Below are 21,482 nucleotides of genomic sequence, written 5' to 3' on the forward strand. Positions count from 1 at the left end.
TAAAAGCAGTTTTTTATCATCCTCAATATTTTCGTTGTCAATGAATTTACTCAGATTGTCCTCAAAGTGTTCCACGGGTGAGAGAGTGAGTTCTATTGGAGTCAATTTATAGGGTTTAGCCATCTAGAGAAAACTGTTTACAAGTCCTGCAATTATTGGCAGTATAAGTGTGAAAAAGCTACCGCCTACCTGAAGAAGTCGTTTCCTTTTAAAATTCTTTCCTTTCTTTTTAGAGGCCAATGTACGTACAATGGAACGATGTTGCTTTGCCTGTTGCTTAACTACTTCTGGATGTTGAATATTACCGTTGGTCATATTTGCAAAAAGTTCGGGAACTAGATTAATAAAGTTATTGATAATACTGTGTTCCAGCATTGCCTTCCTAGTCGAAGTTTTTTAAACCCGTGAAACTGAAACCCGACTGGCCTTTAGCATCACTTTCTTCAGATTTATAACGTTAAATAATAACTCTTTTTATTGGTCTCAGGGAGATATGCTGTTAAGTCATTGTCGAAAGCATATGTGACTGCGTATAGGTCCTCAGAGGGAGTTTTATTAATGTCAAGCTGACCATTGCAGATAGATATACTGTTCTAGCAATTGCATATCTAAAGTTGAAAATAAAAATATCTAAACCGATCTGTTTATTGAGGGTCATTAGTGAGATAGAATCACGAACAAATCTGTAGATGATATAGTAGGTGCAGTTCAAAGCAAGTGTTCGCATAAATTTGCTCTGATGAAAGAGATTGTGTACAACAAGATTAACGGAAATCTGTTCATTATGAGAGCGAAAAGTGAACAATTGCATCATTTGCTGGGACCATTGTTCAATATATTTAACCAAATCGTCAATGATCAGCCAAGAGTTTGCTTCAATAATGTTGAAAACATAAAGTACCTGTATGACATGTATCTGCACCAATCCCATGGTGGCAGCAATTGCTTTTATTTTATCGTATGACTCCTGCCAAATACTGTAACAATAGTAGATTTTTTCGGCTTTTCCACAAACATTTTATCATAATTTTTAATTATTTTAGTTAAGAGTGTTGTTTTGCCCGACATTGAGGGCCCACACAGAAACGATCTGAATGGTGTTTCGAAGTGATACATGTTCCCTTCAACAGTTCACCTGGACAACTAACTGTAGACAATAGCTGTCTAATGACTAAATAATTTCCCTACTACTACTCTGTTCAAGAATAATAATAAGAAGAAGACGAATAAAGAATCATTTTCTTTTATTATATGCATAAAAAAAAAGTAACAATACATTGAAAAAAGCACATTAAACATGAAAAAATACACTTCTTTTTAAATTTATTTATAAAAAAAAAATACAACATTTATATAGGCACACTGACAAAAAACACTTAAATAAATAAAATTTTGTTTTGTTTATTTATAGAGAAAAATACAACATTACATTAAAGCATTTGAAATAATATCACTTTTTTTTGAATGAAACATTTAAAAAAAATATCTATTCTAAGTAAAAAAAAGATAACTTTGATAGTTGCGGTGCGCCCCCCCCCACTGGCGGCCGCCCCCCCCCCCTCGGGCCGCGAGGCCCACCCCCAAAGGTTTTAGTAAAAAATTTACAGGACTTTATTCAAACCGAGACTTTCCCTATGGGTAACACATTCGGCCTGGTCTGAAGTTAAATAGTGTCCAAGGGGGAGGGTAGTCACACCGTCTTGACAAACATAGACCTTGTCGGAAACGGTACTCATGGCAATTGTTTCTACATTTACAGTAAAGTTCTTGTAGTTCAGGGAGTGAATTGTCAGCAGTTTGACTCGTGGACATGTATTTTCCATAATACAATTCCTATAAATGTCCATGTTAAAATTCTTTTCTACATTGTACATGGGCACTCATTTGCAACATTTCTTGATTTCCTCGTCGTGTGTCTGTATAAAGTACACCTTTGGACTTACAAACACACCACGGGAAATCATGTCGCTTCCCGTTTCTGATTTAAAAAATAAAAGCTGATTTGGCGGCCGACGTTTCACTAGCTCTGGGTAAAGACTACTCCAATTTGTGAAGTCCATCCGTGAGCTGATAATTTCACCGTGCTCCAAATCGTCAATTAGATTTTGGGTTTTTACTTTTAACATTAGAGAATCTGTGTCCCCGTAGCAGACCTCTACGTGCCCCTTTTTCGGCCACTGGACCCTAGTCACATTGTAGTAGAATCATAACATGATCTTTTTAGAGATCTCCAAGATTGCACTGCCTGCAGCAATATTTTTATTTAATATAATGCGTCTTTTTTTCCTATTCAATAGTACCATGTCCGGGCCAATGATTGAGAAGGAAGTGTAATTTGGATCGGCAATAATTCGAGCACATTGTTCGGGATCGGTCACGACGTCACAACGATTCCTATTGCGAACACTTTCACACATTTTGCCGAAAGCCGAATTCAAAATGAGTTTATAAATTTCTTGTTCGGCTTTCGTCTTTGCTGCAGAACGTTTGTTGACAAAAATGTCAACAAACGTTTTCAGATAGGGTTTTGGACTTAACTGGAGTGCTATGTGAACATTTGTGACGTTGAAACAGTTTTTGCACATCCCTTTTCAAGCTACATGATGTACAACTATGTTTTTTTTCGGCAGAAGATCAGCAATAAGTTTTTGTTTTAAAGGTGACCAATGCAATCCATCCACCTTGACTAAACGCCTATTGCTAGGGCTCAAAGAGTCCTTAGTCACAGGTATATTGATGCATGGGAAAACAAAATCCTTTACTGAATCGTAAAGCTCGACTGGTATATCCCCATCAATTTAAAAAAACCATCCAACCGGTCCATTCTCCTCAATACTCTCAAGGGTGGGAAAATGGTGAGCTTGGGGGTCATGGATCCAATTATAGTCACTGCAAGGTAGCGCATAAGGGGACATGGCCAAGGGGTGAAGAGAATTCATATCAAGGAAAACTGCATCCGATTTTGTCCCTGTCTTCTCTCCTTTTGGACCAGGTTCCAGAATACGATCCCCGTGAAAAACAAATCCACCCCTCATGGACCTTTCTATGAACTAGTGCTGATCGTTGTTTGTGATTAGCCCAATTTTTTCCTCACCAGTTTTTTGGATTAAGTCCATCACTAGACGAGAAGATGAAAAATAATAGCCCAAATCAAAATTAAACTCCCCACAGATTTTTTCCGTATTTTTACACATAATGTCTAACAGAGTTAACACGTCACTCGACAAATACAGCTTGTAGTAGTCAAACCCATTTTTACACCCTCCCTTTGCCCAAACTTTTTTAGCAAAACGGTGTTCATCGGGGGTGCAACTACGATCGTGAAGACTATCGTAAAACGATTCAATCGGAGGAATAGTTTCCTCGGCAAATCTCGACATGGAACAATAATAATCATAAGGATATATGCCCTTGACCGTCAACAAATCATATAAATCATTTGGAAATTGTTGCTTGAGAAGGGGGAAAGCATTGCAGCCGTCATCGTTTTTCTGTACCTGAATTAATTCGCTCAATGATTTGGGGAAAAAACTTCCCAAATTTCCACATAAATTCCAAAACAGGCAACTTTTCCGATGATTTAGGTATGATTTTGCAGGTAAAGCTGTCTATCACCCATGCATCATCTACTGTTCCATTTCTTTGAAGATGTGCCAGTGCTGGTAGCACAAACTTCAGATCATAGTTAGAGTTATGTATAAAAACCGGAAGAAAAAGTTGCTGTTTAATTTTTAAATTACATGAATTTTGAGCCCATCCCCGAAAGCTAACTTTCATCGTTGAAATGGGATAAATAAGGTGGTCGTGATCCTGGAACACGTCGTCTTGGGCAAGAACACCTCGACAAACCAAGCAAACCATCCCCTTTTCTAGCGCCAGTTGCGCTTTATCTGACAATGCCATTGGGTGGTTGGTGGGACGCAATCGTGAAATTGCGCCGTTTGCTGTTTTATTAAGGATACTAATAACTTTTCCATGCTGCTTTCCTCATCCATAGCCAAAAAAAACTCTTCCAACTGCATTTTATTGTTGGAATCGCGACGGGCGTGTGCGTAGGAACATGCAACTAGTTTGTGTTCCTTGACTATATTTGGCCTTGATGGGTCTGATACCTCAACCAGTCTTGTTTCACAATCTAAAGATATTTTATCAACTTGTAGCAGGGAATTTTGGAAATTTTTAAATTGTAAAGTATCTTTGCCTTCTGCCGGCATTTCAATTCTTTAATTCCCATGAATTTTGCAATGGTTCATGTGAGCTGAGAATGTTCGCTCAGATGTGAATGGGGAAAGGCACATGGGGCAATAGAAACGTTCCCCTTTCTTCACACCTTGAGATAGGAGTCGACTTATTGCTGTAACGGGGGAAAAAATACCATAAAAATTTACATCTTTGGGAGGCTCATAAATAATCCTAACCCAATTTTTAACATTATCCACCGACAGTGTCCTCACTGAATACAAAACTTCTTTTTTATTTGGTTTTTCCCCCCATCTACAAATTCAGTGTCGTATTGGGGAACAACCCCCGTCACCCCAAGATTATCATTTACTTTTTCAAATAAGCTTATTTCTTTCAACGACACCGGATACTTCCCCTCTAAACAGTAAAAATTTACTTTAGGGAAATTTTTTCCACCGTTGCGAGCAAGTCCGTCGAGATTTTTCATTGACGATTCTTTTTTTAATGTTTTTTTGGATGCTGCTAAAAATGCATATTTAAAGCATTGCAACCCCGTTTCAAACTTGAAAACCTGAACCCCCCCCCCCCCCCATAGCCGACAAATCCGGGTGGCATTTTATTCGTCGAGCAGCCCCTGCCCCCCTTAAAATAAAGTTTTTTTTTAATCTACTGAGATTCAGATCCATGTGTTCAATGTATAAAATGGTGGACCCACTTCCCCTCTCATTAAACGTGCCCAAAGTTGATATTAGTTTATTTACCCAGTTGAAAAAGTTTTCCTCAAATTCGTTTAGACCTGGGTAAAAAGTCTGGTTGCCATTTCAAAAATGAAAATAAAAAATTTCCTCAGATGTCCTCTTTTGTAAATAAACTTCTTGATTAACTGATGGTTTAACTCCCCCGTGACCCCCCAGGTCTGAATCTGTCTCTCACTTTGCGCTCGCGTTCTGGCGCTATCGCTAGGAAGAACAGTCACAGGGTCAGTTAAAATAATGCTCCCGTCAACCACGTTTTCCTCGGGAGGGTTAAAATACCCTATATGTTTGTATGTGATTTAGAGCAGACTCTAACAAATAAAATTCACGTAATTCCGAGGACATAGCACTATTTTCATGTTCTGCACCTATTTGTACAGGATCCAATTCACTAATAGTAAAGTTGTCATCAAAAATGTCCCCGGAAGAATTAGGCCCAAAAATTTGCATAAGACTGTCCATTTCTTCAGCTGTAAATTGAAAATCCAGGGGGATATCAAATAACGTACCTTCACTAACATTATCATCCGGCGAGAGGGGACAATTACCCATGATACTTTGAAGTCCCGGACCAAGGAAGGCAGAAGTTTTCACAGCTTCCCCCTGAAACTATAAAATGAATGGATTAAGTTTTTTTTTTCTTTGACGAAAGTTTTATCACAATTATAACACACTTTTCTTTTTTTTCTTTTCTTATCAAACAATTTTTTTTATTTTTTTTCCTTAATTGGATTCGAATTTATCAAACAAATGCATAATAAATTACAAATTTTTGCTTATAGCATTATTTACAAAACACTGCATAATAAATTACAAATTTTGTTAATAACACACACATGCACACACACACGCACACACACACCCGGGATCTTCCTTTGGGGTAGGAGGATCGGAGCCCTTTCGAGTTGGGGGTAGAGGACTTCACAACACTGTTCAAATAGAACTTGTGTATTATAACGACCCTAGAGTTTCAGCCTCAAATCCTTTTCGAAAAAATATTCTAAAATCATCTTTTAAAATGTCTCTAACTGTTTCACCGCAATGTCCAAAACGGTTTCGCCCAAATAATGTTTTTGACATCACTGCATTGTCACATTTGGAATTATTAAGAACCTTTTTTCTCGCGTGAATATCTCTTCATCTAAGATTAAAACATCCGGTTATTTGAAACCCACTTTTTAACGAGCGATTAAAATTCAAATTATACCTGTCGGATTAACATTCAGCCTTCCTGATGGGTTATTTTGATAAGAGACCGAATATGCTCAAAAGCTAAGTCCAAAACACATCCCAGTTTAAGAACGGTTGTTCAACCGTCAACTGTGAAATAGTAGTGATTTGTTTATATAGAGTTTGTTTAATGAAATAATGGATTTTTGCATTAGAAAACATCTTGCTTAAAAGAGAAATTACAGGTAAGCTTTTATAAATCTATAGAAAAGTATGATAAGCTATTTGCTACTTCTGTGTTACAACCACTCTTTTATATACTGCTAATTTGGCTAATGCTAATGAAAGAAAATGAAATAGGATTATTATAGAATAGTTTAGAAACAAATTTACGTTTTACTCGTCGAAAGCTACGCACTTGAGAAAATTTACCTTGTTCTTTAAAATACGGAAAGAAAAAAATATATGTACACTTATAAATTCTGACTGAGCTTGTACAACTGAATTCACCGGTAAAGTATGAAGAGGATTGTCCCCCCGATCTTGATTTGAGGAGATTGCTGCATTATGAGGATCTATCCATTCTCTCTTGAATTTTCTGCCAGGTTGCATAAAGGTTTGTGCAGAGCTGACACTGGCTTGAGAGGCTCCTGGCTGGTCCATCGAACTTGCATTGGAGCTAGCATATCTGATGACTGATGGTCTTGCAGCTTGCATCGATGTGATATCATCCCATCTTGGTCTCTTTTCGGAGAGAGGGTAATTGCATGAATCCACCTCAACATTCTTAAAAAAGAAGAAAAATTTAGCAATGAAATAATAAGCCCTCTTTTACAGATAAATTGCCCTCTAACGTTTATTCTGGTGTTTGTAGCACTCTATGTATCTTAGAACTTTAGAAATATTTAAAAAAAAAAGCTTTTAAAGTAAAATTTTGGAAAATTTTGAGTTTGGAGGGAAGGGAGATTTCAAAAAACATCCCCCCTCCCCCCATAATATAATTTGACCTATAAAGTCAATTCTGATGTTTGTAGTGCTATAACTATTAGCACTTTAGAATGCCTGCTACTTTTTACAAATCAATATTTTTCTGCTCAAATATTCATTCGCGTACATACATTCATCATACTGAACAGCCTTGGGGTCCTAGTATGCTACCTAGGCTGGAATATGCTTTAAACAATTAATAGCTTAATAAATACATCTTTAAAAATTTCACTTTGAAGGATGAACCAAGATATTACCTATTAAGCTTTGGAAAGTACTAAGAATTTTCTCCTAAAATAACATAGCCCAAAATTATCGGTGAATAAATTGTAGGTCCCACCTATATCCCCTCCTTAAGTTTAGACCTGAGGTCCGAGGGCTTTACTCACCTAGGAGTTTTTTTTTTTTGTTTTACATAATAGAAAAAAGCATACTTATCGTTTTCTATCGAATATAATCATTATATTTTAAGATTTTGTATTGTTGGAGGGGAGGGGGGCTAAGTACCCCTGAAATTTGAATTTACTAGTAAAATTGCGAATATCACAGTACTAAACCCCCAAAATTTGAAAAAAAATGACACAATTTAATTAGCTAGCTCAATTCTTACTTATTTAGAATATTAATGGAGGACCTTGGGCCTTCAATTCCATAGTGTCAAAACACAAAATGTTGACAATTATATATTTTTTTATATGCAAAGCTTTTAAAACTTATATACCTAAATTAAGAAACATTTAAAATCACAGAAAAAGGAAGAAAAAGACTGCTAGACATAGCCTAAACTAAAAAATTATTAAGTTTATAAAGGGTTCACCCTCTAGCCTATATCTCACCCTATACGCTTTTTTTAGCATTTTCAAAATAGATATCTATTCTAATTAACCGACCTTTGTGATTCGAACAAAATTTGAACTTTAGTGTAAAGAGCATGATATTGAGGGAATGGGGGGGGGTGGATACGTGAACTGTTTAATTAACATTTAAAAGAAGGAAGCTTTTTTAAAGAGCTAACAACACGATGAAAAAAAACCGTAAGTAAGGAAGGAAAAGGAAATTCTTCCTTAACTTAATGACGAGACAAAAATAGATTTCTTTTTACTATAATAATTAGAAAATTTTACTCACCAGAAGTCGCTTAGAATATTCCATATACATGTAAATGATTGCAAAAATATTGATACTGGTAGAATGAATGAACTATTCAAACTGTAGAAAATTCTAATTTGAAACTTGAATATATACGAAAAAAAATAATTGATGTATATTGGCAGCTAAACAAGACGCACCAGTTTTCTGACACGCACTTACCCTAAAAGACATGTATATCATGAAATAGAAATCTAGTCTACGTAAATTATGTCAGAAAAACTAGTCCTTCATAACATGTTATGCAGGGTCCTAACTAGCACAAGATAGAACATAGTCTACCCAAATTATAATGCCATGTGACGGAGCTCTGAATCTCTTTGAAAAGGTGTAGAGCTTCCATAGAATAATGTAGAAAGTCCTATATGTCTCCGCAAATAACATGGTCCTATGGCCGTACGCAAATAGCATGGTCCTAGTGCTGTACGCAAATAGCAGGGTCCTTTGGCCGTACGCAAATAGCATGGTCCTATACCTGTGAGCAAATAACATGGGAATTGCTATACCTGTGAGCAAAGTATAAGGTCACATACTACTGTCTTCAGTTCAATGCTGAAAAGTCCGAAGTTGTATTCTTCAATTGGAAGCAAGCGTCACCTAGGGATATTCCTCTCGGAAATAGTAGGATTAAGCCAGTAGATCATATCACCTACCTCGGTCTTCCCATTGGTTCGTCAGTAATGCACACGCGAAAACTATTAATTGCTCACATTGAGCGTAGAGTTGGGTTATCATATGCTTCTTTTGTAACTAATAAGTTACGGTTTAACCGCCATCTTCTCTCGAAACTTTTTAACTCTGTCGCTCTACCACATTATTTGTACATATCGCCGTTTTGGAATTTGCTCACAAATTCTGACAAGTCAAAAATTCGTTCAGTTTTCTTCCGGTTCGCAAAATATCTTTTACGTTTTCCCCCTTGGACGCGCAATTCTTACCTGATTAGAAAATTCAGCATTGCTGACCCCATTATAGCCGTGGAAAAGCAAATTCGTGCTTATAATTCCCGGTTTAATGAAGTTGAATCATCCCTGGTCGTCAGTATTAACCCATTAGTTAAGATGTATTTGTTGTGTGTTTTTTTTTTTTAAAGTGTTTGTTTTCGCGCTTAGTGTAATTAGTGTTTGGTTGTTTTTTTTTTTTTTTTTTTTTTTACCAATTACGGGTTGTTTCAATGATTTTCATCTTATTTATGTTTGTTAAGTATTTAGGAGCCTAAGAAAAAAGAAAAGAAACATTTTGCGTACCTACAGAGCAGTGTATAATTGTGTTTTTTTTTCTCGTTTTGTGTAATTTGTTTTAAGTGCTGATTTAGATCTTAGCTCCAGCGTTCTTCACTACAAACCACATGTATAACTCCTAAGTTTATGTGTATTGCTTTTTTTTGTTGTTTTGATTATTGCTCAGTCTTTTCCTTTTTTTGTATGACGGGTTTTCCAATAAATAATAATAATAATAATAATAATATATGCAACGTATTTTTGCCTGAAGAAAAATATACGAATATAGAAGTTCGTTACGTAAGTTAATGTGTAAATTACGTCAGAACCAAATTTAGAGACAGCCATTTAGCAAAAGAAGAGTAAAATTTTTATGCAAATTTTGTTTACTTATTCAATGACGGTGAGCCAAAATAAAAGCTGCATTAACTAAAAAAGATCAGAAATTAAATAAAAAAAACAAGTTTTTTAAACTGAAAGTAAGGAGCGACATTAAAACTTAAAACGAACAGAAATTATTCCGTATATGAAAGGGGCTGTCCCCTCCTCAACGCTTCGCTCTTTACGCTTTGTCTCACAACTTTATTTTTAAAACAATAAAAAATTTGTTTTTTTATTTAATCCTCTAAAGCGATTAAAAAAAAGGAATTTTGGGCCAATAGACCAGAGCGGAGGAATTTTCAGAGTCCGTTATTATTTCTGAACCCCATTTATTTTTCACACAAAAGAGTCTGGATTTACCTGAAAATTGATGGGAGGATAACTAAAGCCTAGGGCAAGCACAAGTAAGAAATTTCCGAGTGGATTCAAAATTTTATTGTTTTGGGATGTCTTCTCGATCACAAAAAGGGACTTGCAAGCAAGAATTGCGATCTTTTTTCCTCTTCAGGGACAAGGGGCTACACACGAGGGGTCTGACGCCTTTTAGGTGGATAAATATTTCTTCATGCAGTTGGCTAGAAAATTATTATAAATAATTCCGCAACGGAGTGACGTGTACTTTGAACTTATTAGCAAAGAGTCTTTTTTTAGGTAAAATATTCTAGCCTACGTTTCCTGCAATTTTAGACATAGCAATAAGATTACGATAGGTTTTATGTCCTGCGGTAAAATGATAAAGTATCTGCTTGTAAATATGGTACACATAAAACTGATTGATTAATATCAAGAATTAGGGAATAAAGTTTCTTTTAAGAACGCGTGGTATTTTCAGACTCTCTTTAAGGAAAGAGTTTTTTTTTCTTCTTTTTTTTTGACGAAACAATTTTTCCTAAGACATGCCATCTTTAAAGTTTTGAGGGATCAATAATCAATTGTTCCCCAAGACGCTTCTTTTGTAATACTGTACAGTTGATCCGTGATTTAAAAACTTAACAATAATTCAGAGACAATGTTTACCAACAAATGTATTTTCACGTGCCAATCATAACTTATTCTACAGAACGATTTTTATGCAAAAAATTTTACATTTTATTTTAAACTTGAACATCTAATGTTTAATAGATCTTACCAGAAAATCTCAATTTGGCCGTTTCATAGGCAGGGCGCTAGCGCTGCCTAAGTAAAGAACAATGTTAGCACAATGTGTTTTTTTCTTCTCCATACCCGGGCACTTCGTATAGAAGGCATTGTAGTAGAAACTTCAAAACAGGCTCATCCGATTGGAAATTCAAAGGGCTAGTGCCCTTTTTAATAGTCGAAAGTGACCAGAGAACAACTAGCCTCCTCATCCCCACGCCATCATTCCCCCAAACACATCCACTCAAAATTTTGAGATAGCCATTTTGTTCAGCGTAGTTGATTTCCAGATAGAAAATAGCTTTTTGAGGAGGACACTCCTCCACAACTGTCGGGGCAAGGGTTTTAAGTTGTGCCCTGAGGACATATAAGAACAATGTTGGCACAATGTACTATTTATTATTTTTCCTTTAGAGCAGGACACTTCATATGGAAGGAGTCGTCGTAGAAACTTCAAAAGGGGCTCATTCGATTGGAAATCGAGAGTTCTAGTGCCTTTTTTAATATTCGAAAGTGATTGGAGGGCAACTAGCCCCCACCACCATGCCCATCATTCCCCCAAACTCACCCAATCAAAATTTTGAGATAGCCATTTTGTTCAGCGTAGTTGATTACCAGATATAAAATATGTTTTGAGGAGGACACTCCCCCACAAACCTCACGGCAAGGGTTTTAAGTTATGCCCTTGGGGGCATATAAGGTTTTTATAGAAGGCATTGTCGTAGAAACCTCAAAACAGGCTCATCCGATTGGAAATTTGAAGTCCTAGTCCCCTTTTTAATAGTCGAGAGTGACCGGAGAGCAACTAGCCTCCCCACCCCCACGCCCATCATTCCCCCAAACACATCCAATCAAAATTTTGAAATAGCTATTTTGTTCAGCTTAGTTGATTTCCAGATAGAAAATATGTTTTCGAGGAGAACACTCCCCCACAACCCTCAGGGCAAGGGTTTTAAGTTATGCCCTTGGGGGCATATAAGGTTTTTATAGAAGGCATTGTCGTAGAAACTTCAAAACAGGCTCAACCGATTGGAAATTCAAAGGGCTAGTGCCCTTTTTAATAGTCGAGAGTAACCGGAGAGCAACTAGCCTCCCCACCCCCACGCCCATCATTCCCCCAAACACATCCAATCAAAATTTTGAGATAGCCATTTTGTTCAGCATAGTTGATTTCCACATAGAAAATATGATTTTGAGGAGGTCACTCCCCCAACACCCTCAAGGCAAGGGTTTAAAGTTATGCCCTTGGGGGCATATAAGGTTTTTATAGAAGGTATTGTCGTAGAAACTTCAAAACAGGCTCATCCGATTGGAAATTTAAAGGGCTAGTGCCCTTTTTAATAGTCGAGAGTGACCGGAGAGCAACTAGCCTCCCCACCCCCACGCACATCATTCCCCCAAACACATCCAATCAAAATTTTGAGATAGCCATTCTGTCCAGCGTAGTTGATTTCCAGAGAGAAAATATGTTTTTGAGGAGGACACTCCCCCACAACCCTCGGGGCAAGGGTTTTAAGCTATGCCCTGGGTGCATATAAGGTTTTTACAGAAGGCGTTGTCGTAAAAACTTCAAAAAACACTCATTCGATTGTAAATTCAAAGGGCTAGTGCCCTTTTTAATAGTCAAGAGTGACCGGAGAGCAACTAGCCTCCCCACCCCCACGCCCATCATTCCCCCAAACACATCCAATCAAAATTTTGAGATAGCCATTTGGTTCAGCGTAGTTGATTTCCAGATATAAAATACGTTTTTGAGGAGGACACTCCCCCACAACCCTCAGGACCAGGGTTATAAGTAATGCCCTGGGGGCATATAAGGTTTTTATTGAAATCTTTGTCGTACAAACTTGAAAAAGGGCTCGTTCAATTTGAAATTCCCAGGGCTAGTGCCCATTTTGATAGTCGAAAGTGATTGGAGGGCAACTAATCCCGCTTCCACTCCCACCCTCCCACGCCCACCCTCCCATTTGCCCATTATGTTTAAAAACTAAATGTTGCCATAAGATTAAATCAAAAAGCACTATGATAATGCTAATTCCCAATAAGGCATCTCAGCAGTATCCCAAAAACGACTGAGGGTATTATGTTCAAACTTTCGGGGCTACTTCTGCTCTTAAAATTTAACCAAATCCAAATAGCGTAAGTTTATCCAAGCTATCAAAGAAAGTAAACAGAATTTTTTGTGAATGGTATCAATTTTTCAATTTCAGGTCAACTAGGGGAGGAGTGAAACTAAATTAAACACTACTATTTGTCCCCAGATTTTTAAAAGAGTATATGCTGTTAAAAATTGCTGAAAATTTTTCTCCAGCATACAAATAGCAGGCCAAACTATAAAGTCTTTAAAAACGAAAAGATTTAAAGTATTATTTTCTTTTTCCCTGAAAAGACTATGTTAATATAAAACGAATAGAAACTAATTAAAAAAAATACTTTCCACAAAATAAGTTTTTCAAAGAAAAGTAAAAAACTCCATTGAACAAAAAATGAGCAAAAATAAAATCAAGTAATCTACCAAGCGTGAAACTACCACAAATCAGTATCGATAAATAAATGAAACCCAAAAAGCAGAGAAATTACAATAAATAACCGAGTCAAACTCAACACGAGAAGAAATTACCATGCGTTGGCCGCAAAACCCCTATACCTTCCCAAGGCCAGAACAAAATTTGCACTTTGCTGAAAAAAATACAAACGAATGTGCATTGCCAGTTTAATATACATATACTGATATTTAGTAATCAAAATGTTAATATTATTTGATTTATTAAAGTTATAAAAGTAAAAAGATTTATATTTTTTTCAGTAAAGTACAAATTATGTTCTGGCCTTGGAAAGGGATAGAGGTTTTGAGCCGAACTTATGGTAATTTCTGCTCGTTTTGAGTTTGATTCATTTATTTATTGTAATTTCTGTTCGTTTTGGGTTCATTTATTTCTCGATACTGATTTGTGGTAGTTTCACGCTTGGTAGATTATTTGATTTTATTTTTGCTCATTTTTTGTTTAATGGAGTTCTTTACTTTTATTTGAAAAACTTATTTTTAGGAATTTTTTTTTTAATTAATTCTTTAAGAAGAGACACAAATCGTTGTAAAACTGAGGTAGTTAATGCTTGGAATATTCCAACCAGGGACATAACGTATTAGAGAAAAGGTACGTCCCCCCTCTCCTATGTCTTCAGCCTGTTGACAAAAGTTTTAGTCAGTACAATAGGCATGCAAAGCACTGCTTTCTTACTGGTTTACTTTGTTATTCTTTGATGGGGTGATGGATATACAGAAAAAATCAATGAAGGAAGATAAGTGTTAGTCAGTAAAAAGTGAAAAATTAGCAATTTTAATGAAATATCACCCGACTCGATAAAAACGTTCAGCCAGCCAGTAAAACCTATTGCCTTCCCCTCTTCCAAATGTTTTGGTGAGTGACACCTGAAATTCTAACTTGCATTGTATTTTAATTGAATGGAATGTTATTGAAAGCAAATTCGTCTTTGTTTTATAAATGCACTACGTTACATCATTGGATTGCACGTGGAATAATATTCTTTTCAAAACTCAGATAGCAACAAATCAAGAATTTGAAAAAGTCTCTCTTTATCAAGACTTGATATATACTACTTCTTCTGAAAGAATAAATAATCAGGAAGTATATAAAAATTCTCATTCCCTATGTTAGACTGGGAAGAGTCTGTACAAAACTAACCAATTGTTGTGGATAAATGACCAGAAAAATTACACAATAGATGGCAGAGTATTGTCCACAAATATTTCTACTGCGGTTAAAATACTGCGGTTCTACTGCGGTCAGTCTTGATTCAGTCTCCCAAGTGAAAACATCTTTTTTGGATTTCTTGAACTTTAAAGCGTGCTCTCAACCAGTATTAATTCATTTGCTTTGAACTTGACCTAGTTTCTTGATGTTCATTAATTCACTTCTTGAACTTTAATTTAATTCAGTGACTTAGTTTGGAATAAATAACAGTCGACTTTTGGTGAATTGACCTGAACTTAACCTAGATTATTGATATTCATTAATTCACTGCTTGAGCTGGAATTTAATTCAGTGACTTAATTTGGAATAAGGATTAAGTTTGAAGGATTAAGTTTGAAATAAATGAATAGCGGATTCTAGAGTGCGTTCATATTATTAAATTTTACTAATAAGCGAGCAGAAGAGGGGAGTTTCTTGTCGCAAGGGCCGTTGTACCTGCCGGGAGTGTGACTCCCTTAAACTGCGGGGATCAGGTAGCAAGAGACTACGCTTCCCTCGCTTATTAGCTTAAATAGCTCTGTATTACGTCGTAGTTTATTGAACTGGCTCCTCCCCTCGGACTTTGATTTTGCATTACGGATTGTGACGTGGCTGTTGCGATGGGGAGTAATGAGAAGTTGGTTTGGAATGCGTTACTGAATTATGCTTTCCGTGCGATAAAAGCTGGTAATCGCTCGGAGGATATAGCGAAAAAAGCAGTCGAGTTTTTCTCAGAGGAAGCAATTGCAACGGCGAAGGAGTTATTGTGGCCCCTAGCAGGAATTACCACACGTGTTACTGCGCGATCGAAGAACACCGATGATATCCTGGACATATTAAAAGTATTTCGGGTTTGTGAAGATAAAAATATCTCGTTGCCGCGGTTTGTGATTTTCGAACCTGATGAAGTTCCGATAATCCCGGGAGAAGTGACGGCTACCCTAACCCGGAAAGTAAACGACTTGTGTGCTAAGTTCGATAGTTACGTGGATTCTAATCCCTCTCCTTCTGTCTCTGCTATGCCTGCGGCAGAAACCAACACGATCATGTCGAAACTGTCATATGCGGTTGTTTTGAAGAATCCCCCGAAAGATCTTTCGAACCCTAGCGCTCGGAAATCCTATTTGGACAGAGTATGTGGTGATACTAGTTCGAACATTGTGGAGCTGAAACCTAGGAAATCTGAATGGAGAGTAGTCTTGAACAACAAGAATGCTGCCGAGTCCCTGGCTGAGGCAGTGGGTAAAAGTGACTCAACTATAAGTGTTAAAGTAAAAACTCCCGCTTTCTTCGGAATAATCCGCCACGTTCCCACTGAAACTTCAGATGACGAACTGCGCTCAGTTGTACCGAACTGTGTTAAGGCCGTACAAATTGGTAGTACTCGGTCATTCAAATTACAGTTTGAAAGCAAAGCTCATCTCTTTATCGCAATGAACTCTCCGCCCATTTTTGGTTACGAGCGACTACCCATTACAGAATTTAAATTCTTACCGATGCAGTGCTACAACTGTCAGTCCTACGGACATGCAGCAAAATCTTGTGTAGATCCCCCGAAATGTTCAAAGTGCGGTGGAGATCATTCCAGCTCTCGGGACAATCCATGCCAAAATGCCCCCAAATGCGCTCTGTGTGGTTCTTCTCGACACCCGTGCTACAGCTTCCAATGTCCAGTAGCTCAGAAGCTAATTTCTAAACAATGATCGGTGATTCTATACGGGTTGTTTCATGGAACTTAAATGGTGGAGTGGTTGATAAAATGCCACTGTTAGAAGGATTGTTATGTTATAATGATGTACTCTGTGTGCAGGAACACTTCCTCTCGAATCAAGCCGTTAGTCTGCTTGAGCTAAACGATGGCGTCAAAGTATTTGCTACTCCTGCAAAGTCTTCGGGCAGGGGAAGGCCGTCCGGTGGAATCGCCATTCTTGTTAGCAGCAGGTTAAATCCCATTCTGTATAAATCTTCAGACTTTTTTGTTGCTGTTAAGGTGCACAAAACTGTTATCCACTCTGTGTACATGCCAACAGACTACAGAGACAGTAAATCAGAAAAAAAATTTAGTGAAGCCTGCAGTAAGCTATCGAGTTCGGTGGGCAGCTGTTCTAGCCAGGGCCTTGAATGTATAGTCGCTGGTGACGTGAACTGTGACTTGACTGATGAGTCTAACGCTCGAGCACAGATCCTCCTATCTTCCTGTGACGGTCTTCGTCTTGCTAACAATGATCTGTGTTTTACTTATATCCATAACTCAGGCTCGACTTCATCTCTCGACTTCATGTTAAGTTCCATCCAATCTCCAGCTTGCGGCAATTCGCACGTAGATCTGAGCGTAAGCGCGTCTGATCACTTTCCAATTATAAACACTTTTCGAGTAATTCCTGCCTCTCCTAACCCCCCAACTAATGAAAAGAAGTGGAAAATCAAAACTAATTGGAGTAAAATTGACCTGGCTACTTATCATTACGTATTGGATGAGATTCTCACAAAGATTAAAGTGCCGTTCCAATTACTACAGCAGAGTGTATGTATTCAAGATGAAGAGAAACAGCTGCTACTAAACATCTACTGTAGTGAAATATCTCACGCACTGTTATCTGCCGAGGCCGCTGCGGTCCCCATTCGTAAAGTCCGAGTGGGAACGTAAATTCCAAAGTGGTCCGAAAACCCTGATCTAAGTGAAGCATGTGGTCGTGCAAAATTTTGGCTTAGGCTCTGGAACGAGTGTGGTCGTCCGAAATCAGGTGTTGTAAATGAAGTTCGGCTGTTCAGCAAACGCAGATTTGCTAAGATTTTGTCTAAGCATAAATGTGAAGTGATCGATCAACATAGTCAATTGATAAGTAATGATCCAAATGCTGTGTGGAGATTTCTTAAACGTAATGGTGATCAGAATAGTGTCGAACCTGTGATCTCTGAGCAAGATTGGGTGTCCCACTTTACTTCTGAGTTCTCTCCACCCGAACAAGATCTTGAAGATAAATATGAAGTCGAACTTGATAAGTTCATGGAATTGCCTAGTTCTGGTGTTGGCTACATAGTAACTGTTCCTAATCTGATTCGTGCAATTTCAAAATTAAAAAAGAAACAATCAAAAGGTGTCGACAAGTTGTGTGGGTTGCATCTTGTACATGGTACTGCTGGTCTCCTGAGTCATTTAGAGCTTCTATTCCAAATTATCTTTAATTCTGGTCTCGTTCCCGACGTGTTTGGTACTGGAGTAATTACACCTATTTTGAAAAAAGTGAAAAATCCGTCTGAATGCGTATCTTACCGCCCTATAACTGTTTCGCCGGTTTTATGTAAGCTTATGGAATTGCTAGTTATAGATCATATTGCTTTTCAATGTTCTACCCCCGATAATCAGTTCGGATTTAAAAAAGGTGTTGGTCGCGAGCACGTCCATTATATTCTTGCTAATATATTAATAGAAGCTGATGAACTGAATGAATCCCTTACTCTAGCGAGTCACGATGTTAGACGTGCTTTTGATTCTGGGATACATCCCCAGTTATTAGTGTCTGCTCATAAACGTGGTGTGGACCGATCGGTTATTTTGCCTTTTCGGGATATGTATAAGAAGCTTCGAGTCCAAGTTAAAGTCCCGTCTCCTAACGGGCCGATTGTATTACCAAAAGCTATTCCGGTTAGAAAGGGCATTAGGCAGGGTGCAATTTCGTCACCCCGGTTGTATAATAATAGTGTTCTCGAGGCCCAAAAGTTAGTGCAAATGAGCTGCATTTTCCGAGGTTTGGATGTAACATTACTTAATTACGCAGATGATATTTTTAATTTAAGTAGATGTTTGTCTCGTATTGAAGAAAATTTTCAGATTCTAGATGATGCTTATAGAGAGATAGGCCTATCTTTTAATGCAAGTAAAAGCGAGATTGTTGCTTTCAATAGGAGAAATGCAGATTGTATAGATCTTGCTGTCAAATTTGGTGCTCAAGAGGTTCCACTGTCTGACTCCATAATGTACTTAGGAATGCCTATAGGTCATAACATGGCATCTACACGTGCTCGCCAAATAAGTAATTTCGCAGAAAAGGCACGTAAGGCTTACGGGGCGCTATCTTCAACTAAAGCGAAATATAATCGACAAATTCGAGCTAGGCTTTATAATGCACTGGTGATCCCACACTTTCTGGCTTTATCACCGTTTTGGCATATATTTAGTGTTAGTGATAAAAGAAACCTTCGATCACTTTTTTACAAATATGCAAAATTTCTTTTAAATACCCCACCGTGGGTTAAAAATTCCAAGATGTCTGCAAGGTTCGGTATCACAGATCCGATTGCTGCTGTGACGAAACGTCGTTCTGAATTTTTGGGGTCGCTTGGGCCGAGTTGTCTGGCCCATGCCAATAGTACTTTGTGATTTTTTTTTTTTATTTCTTTTTTTTTTGGGGGTGTATAGTAACGTTTGTTTTTGTTTTTGCAGTTAAGTGTTTTTTTTTTTTTTTTTTTTTTTTTTTTTTCTTCTTCTTTATACTCCATTTGTGTCATTTGTGGTTTTGTATCGAGTGGGTGAATAAAATTATCTATCTATCTATATATCTAATGATATTTCTTTAATGCAGCAAAAGTGCATTTTAATTTCTCCCTGTTGATACTTGACTTTAAGAAAGGTTAAGATCTCCAGAAGGTTTTGTGAAAGCATAAATAAGATGCTATTCCCGTTTCAGAGCCCTTCAGATCCCTCCACATGCATGGAGGCGTATGGCAGTCAACCACGGCAGCATTACCCGGATAGAAATTCTTCCAAATGGCCATGTCATTCTACGATGCCTTGGAGACAGCGGCCACTTAGCTCCAAACCAACTGACGACCTCGTATACAAATCTAGTGAATTTAAACAACAGTTTTATTAAAAGGCTCCCACTAGATACTTCTGAAAAGTCAAGTTATTAATGTTTATTTTTGAACTATTTACCTGAATCTTACAAAAGTGGAAACAGTGCTTTCTTTTGTTCTATTCTCTTTTTTATGCACAGAAAATAATTGTTTTTTAGGTTGACACTTAGTATGTACGGGCGTAGATATTTTGAGACTGGCCCCCTCTTCTTTTAGAGAAAACGTGTACCTACACTAGGTATTACAAGTTTTTAATTATTTATTGTTGCTTAGTTGAGGTATTGCTTATAAAACAAGTAAAAATGCTTTCATCTTCTAGCTAACCAACTAATCTCCTACTTTTTAAAAACCTTTTGATTTTTTTCAGGGTTGTTTTCTTAGCATCATTTAATTTTTTTTCATTTAATCTTAAAAATGTAATGAATGTTTCTATCTTCTCCCCGTATGAACAACACTGAGGACAACATTTTCTCCGTATGATTCTAAGGTCGTATGACAGCTTGTAAGATTAATTTATGTGCCGTTGAAACTAAAAAACAGAACTTTTGGTCCCCAAATGAGGTGAAAAGTTATTCATGACTGATCAATATTGTAGATAGGTTATCTTTGCGATACAAATAACGGTATCGGTAAATTTCTAGCCCTATCTGTATCCATACCAAAAGATATATACATGCAATGATGTCAATCATGGGGAGGGTGGAAGGGACCTCTTCCAATTTTGAAAATGACTTTCTTGGTATTTTCACTGACAAATTCCTTTCTTGGTATTTTCGTTTAAAAAAGGACAAATTTTCATCCCCCTAGATTTTACACCCCTACCCTACCTCCACCAAAAAAAAAATCAGGAATTGACACTACTGTATATCTACAGCCAAAGATTTTATTTGAGTTACAGAAACATAGTGATTGATATTTCACATTATGAGCCAAAAACATGGCTCATATCAACTAATCTTTTCGAAAATATAGGAAAATATTTGTAGTTACTATGAAAGAGAACTAAATAGAAAGAAACAAGTTCTTTTTAAAGCTTTTGTCAGTGAAGGCCATAATGTTTTAACCTGTGGAAATAGAGATGTACATTTGACAAAATCAGCGTGTAGTGGGCATTTATTTCCTTGATTTCTATTGAATGCATATCATTCTATTATCAGCTTTCTATTACAAGATTGTAGTTGTCTCCTTTTTACCTTACCAAAAGATTAGGCGATCGTTAATTTACCATCAGAAAAAAAAAATACATTTAGGTTTCCTATGCTGCTGGCCAAGCAAAACAGCTCAGCTTCAATATGCTTCAAATTGCTTTTACAAGCTTTTCCTTTTACATTTTATTAAGATACAATTGGTCAAATTTCATTTCATTTCATTTGTTTTAATCCAGACAAATAATGCTTCCAAAACTTCTTGTGATCATTTTTTCTAAATCAGCTACTATCAAGGAACGAGTAAGAAACATTGAAAAAAAGGCAATCCTAATTATACATAAATGAAATAGGTTTAGCAATATTTTTTAAGGTATTATTTCGTCAAAGTCGTCGTCACTTCCAGAAAGATCGCATGACCCAGCCCAAAGCAAGTCACACTTTCGGATACCCGCACAGGAGCACTTTCCAATGCACATATCTACATTTCTACATTTTATTTACATTTTATCTACATATCTACATTTTATCTTCATTTGCAATGGACTGCAACACGGCTTAAAGAAATCGGCCACTGTGACAATGAATTTGTCAGAGGACAAAATAGTCACTGTATACCCATCCTAAATTTAGGGGATCTAGAACTATTGGCTCACACTCCGTAGCCTGTAAAATGATTCCCCACATGATTCTCTATGTGCTTGCCAAGCCCAGGCAATAATTTTGGTCTCTTTTCGCGACCTCTAC

General features: G+C 37.1%; 1 protein-coding gene across 1 annotated transcript in view; it reads left to right on the plus strand.

Annotated features, from left to right (window-relative positions):
* Positions 1-21,014, plus strand: part of LOC148942012 (serine/threonine-protein phosphatase Pgam5, mitochondrial-like) — a 168,159-nt gene extending 147,145 nt beyond the window's left edge. The window contains exon 5 of the mRNA XM_089102842.1: positions 19,422-21,014. Within this exon, the coding sequence (XP_088958968.1) occupies positions 19,422-19,647 (226 nt within the window). The 3' untranslated portion in view covers positions 19,648-21,014. The remainder of the gene's footprint in view (positions 1-19,421) is intronic.
* Positions 21,015-21,482: the final 468 nt, after the last annotated feature.

Source organism: Artemia sp. Qi Xiang Cuo, chromosome 17 (assembly GCF_049724085.1).
Source record: "Artemia sp. Qi Xiang Cuo chromosome 17, ASM4972408v1, whole genome shotgun sequence".
Taxonomy (NCBI): domain Eukaryota; kingdom Metazoa; phylum Arthropoda; class Branchiopoda; order Anostraca; family Artemiidae; genus Artemia; species Artemia sp. Qi Xiang Cuo.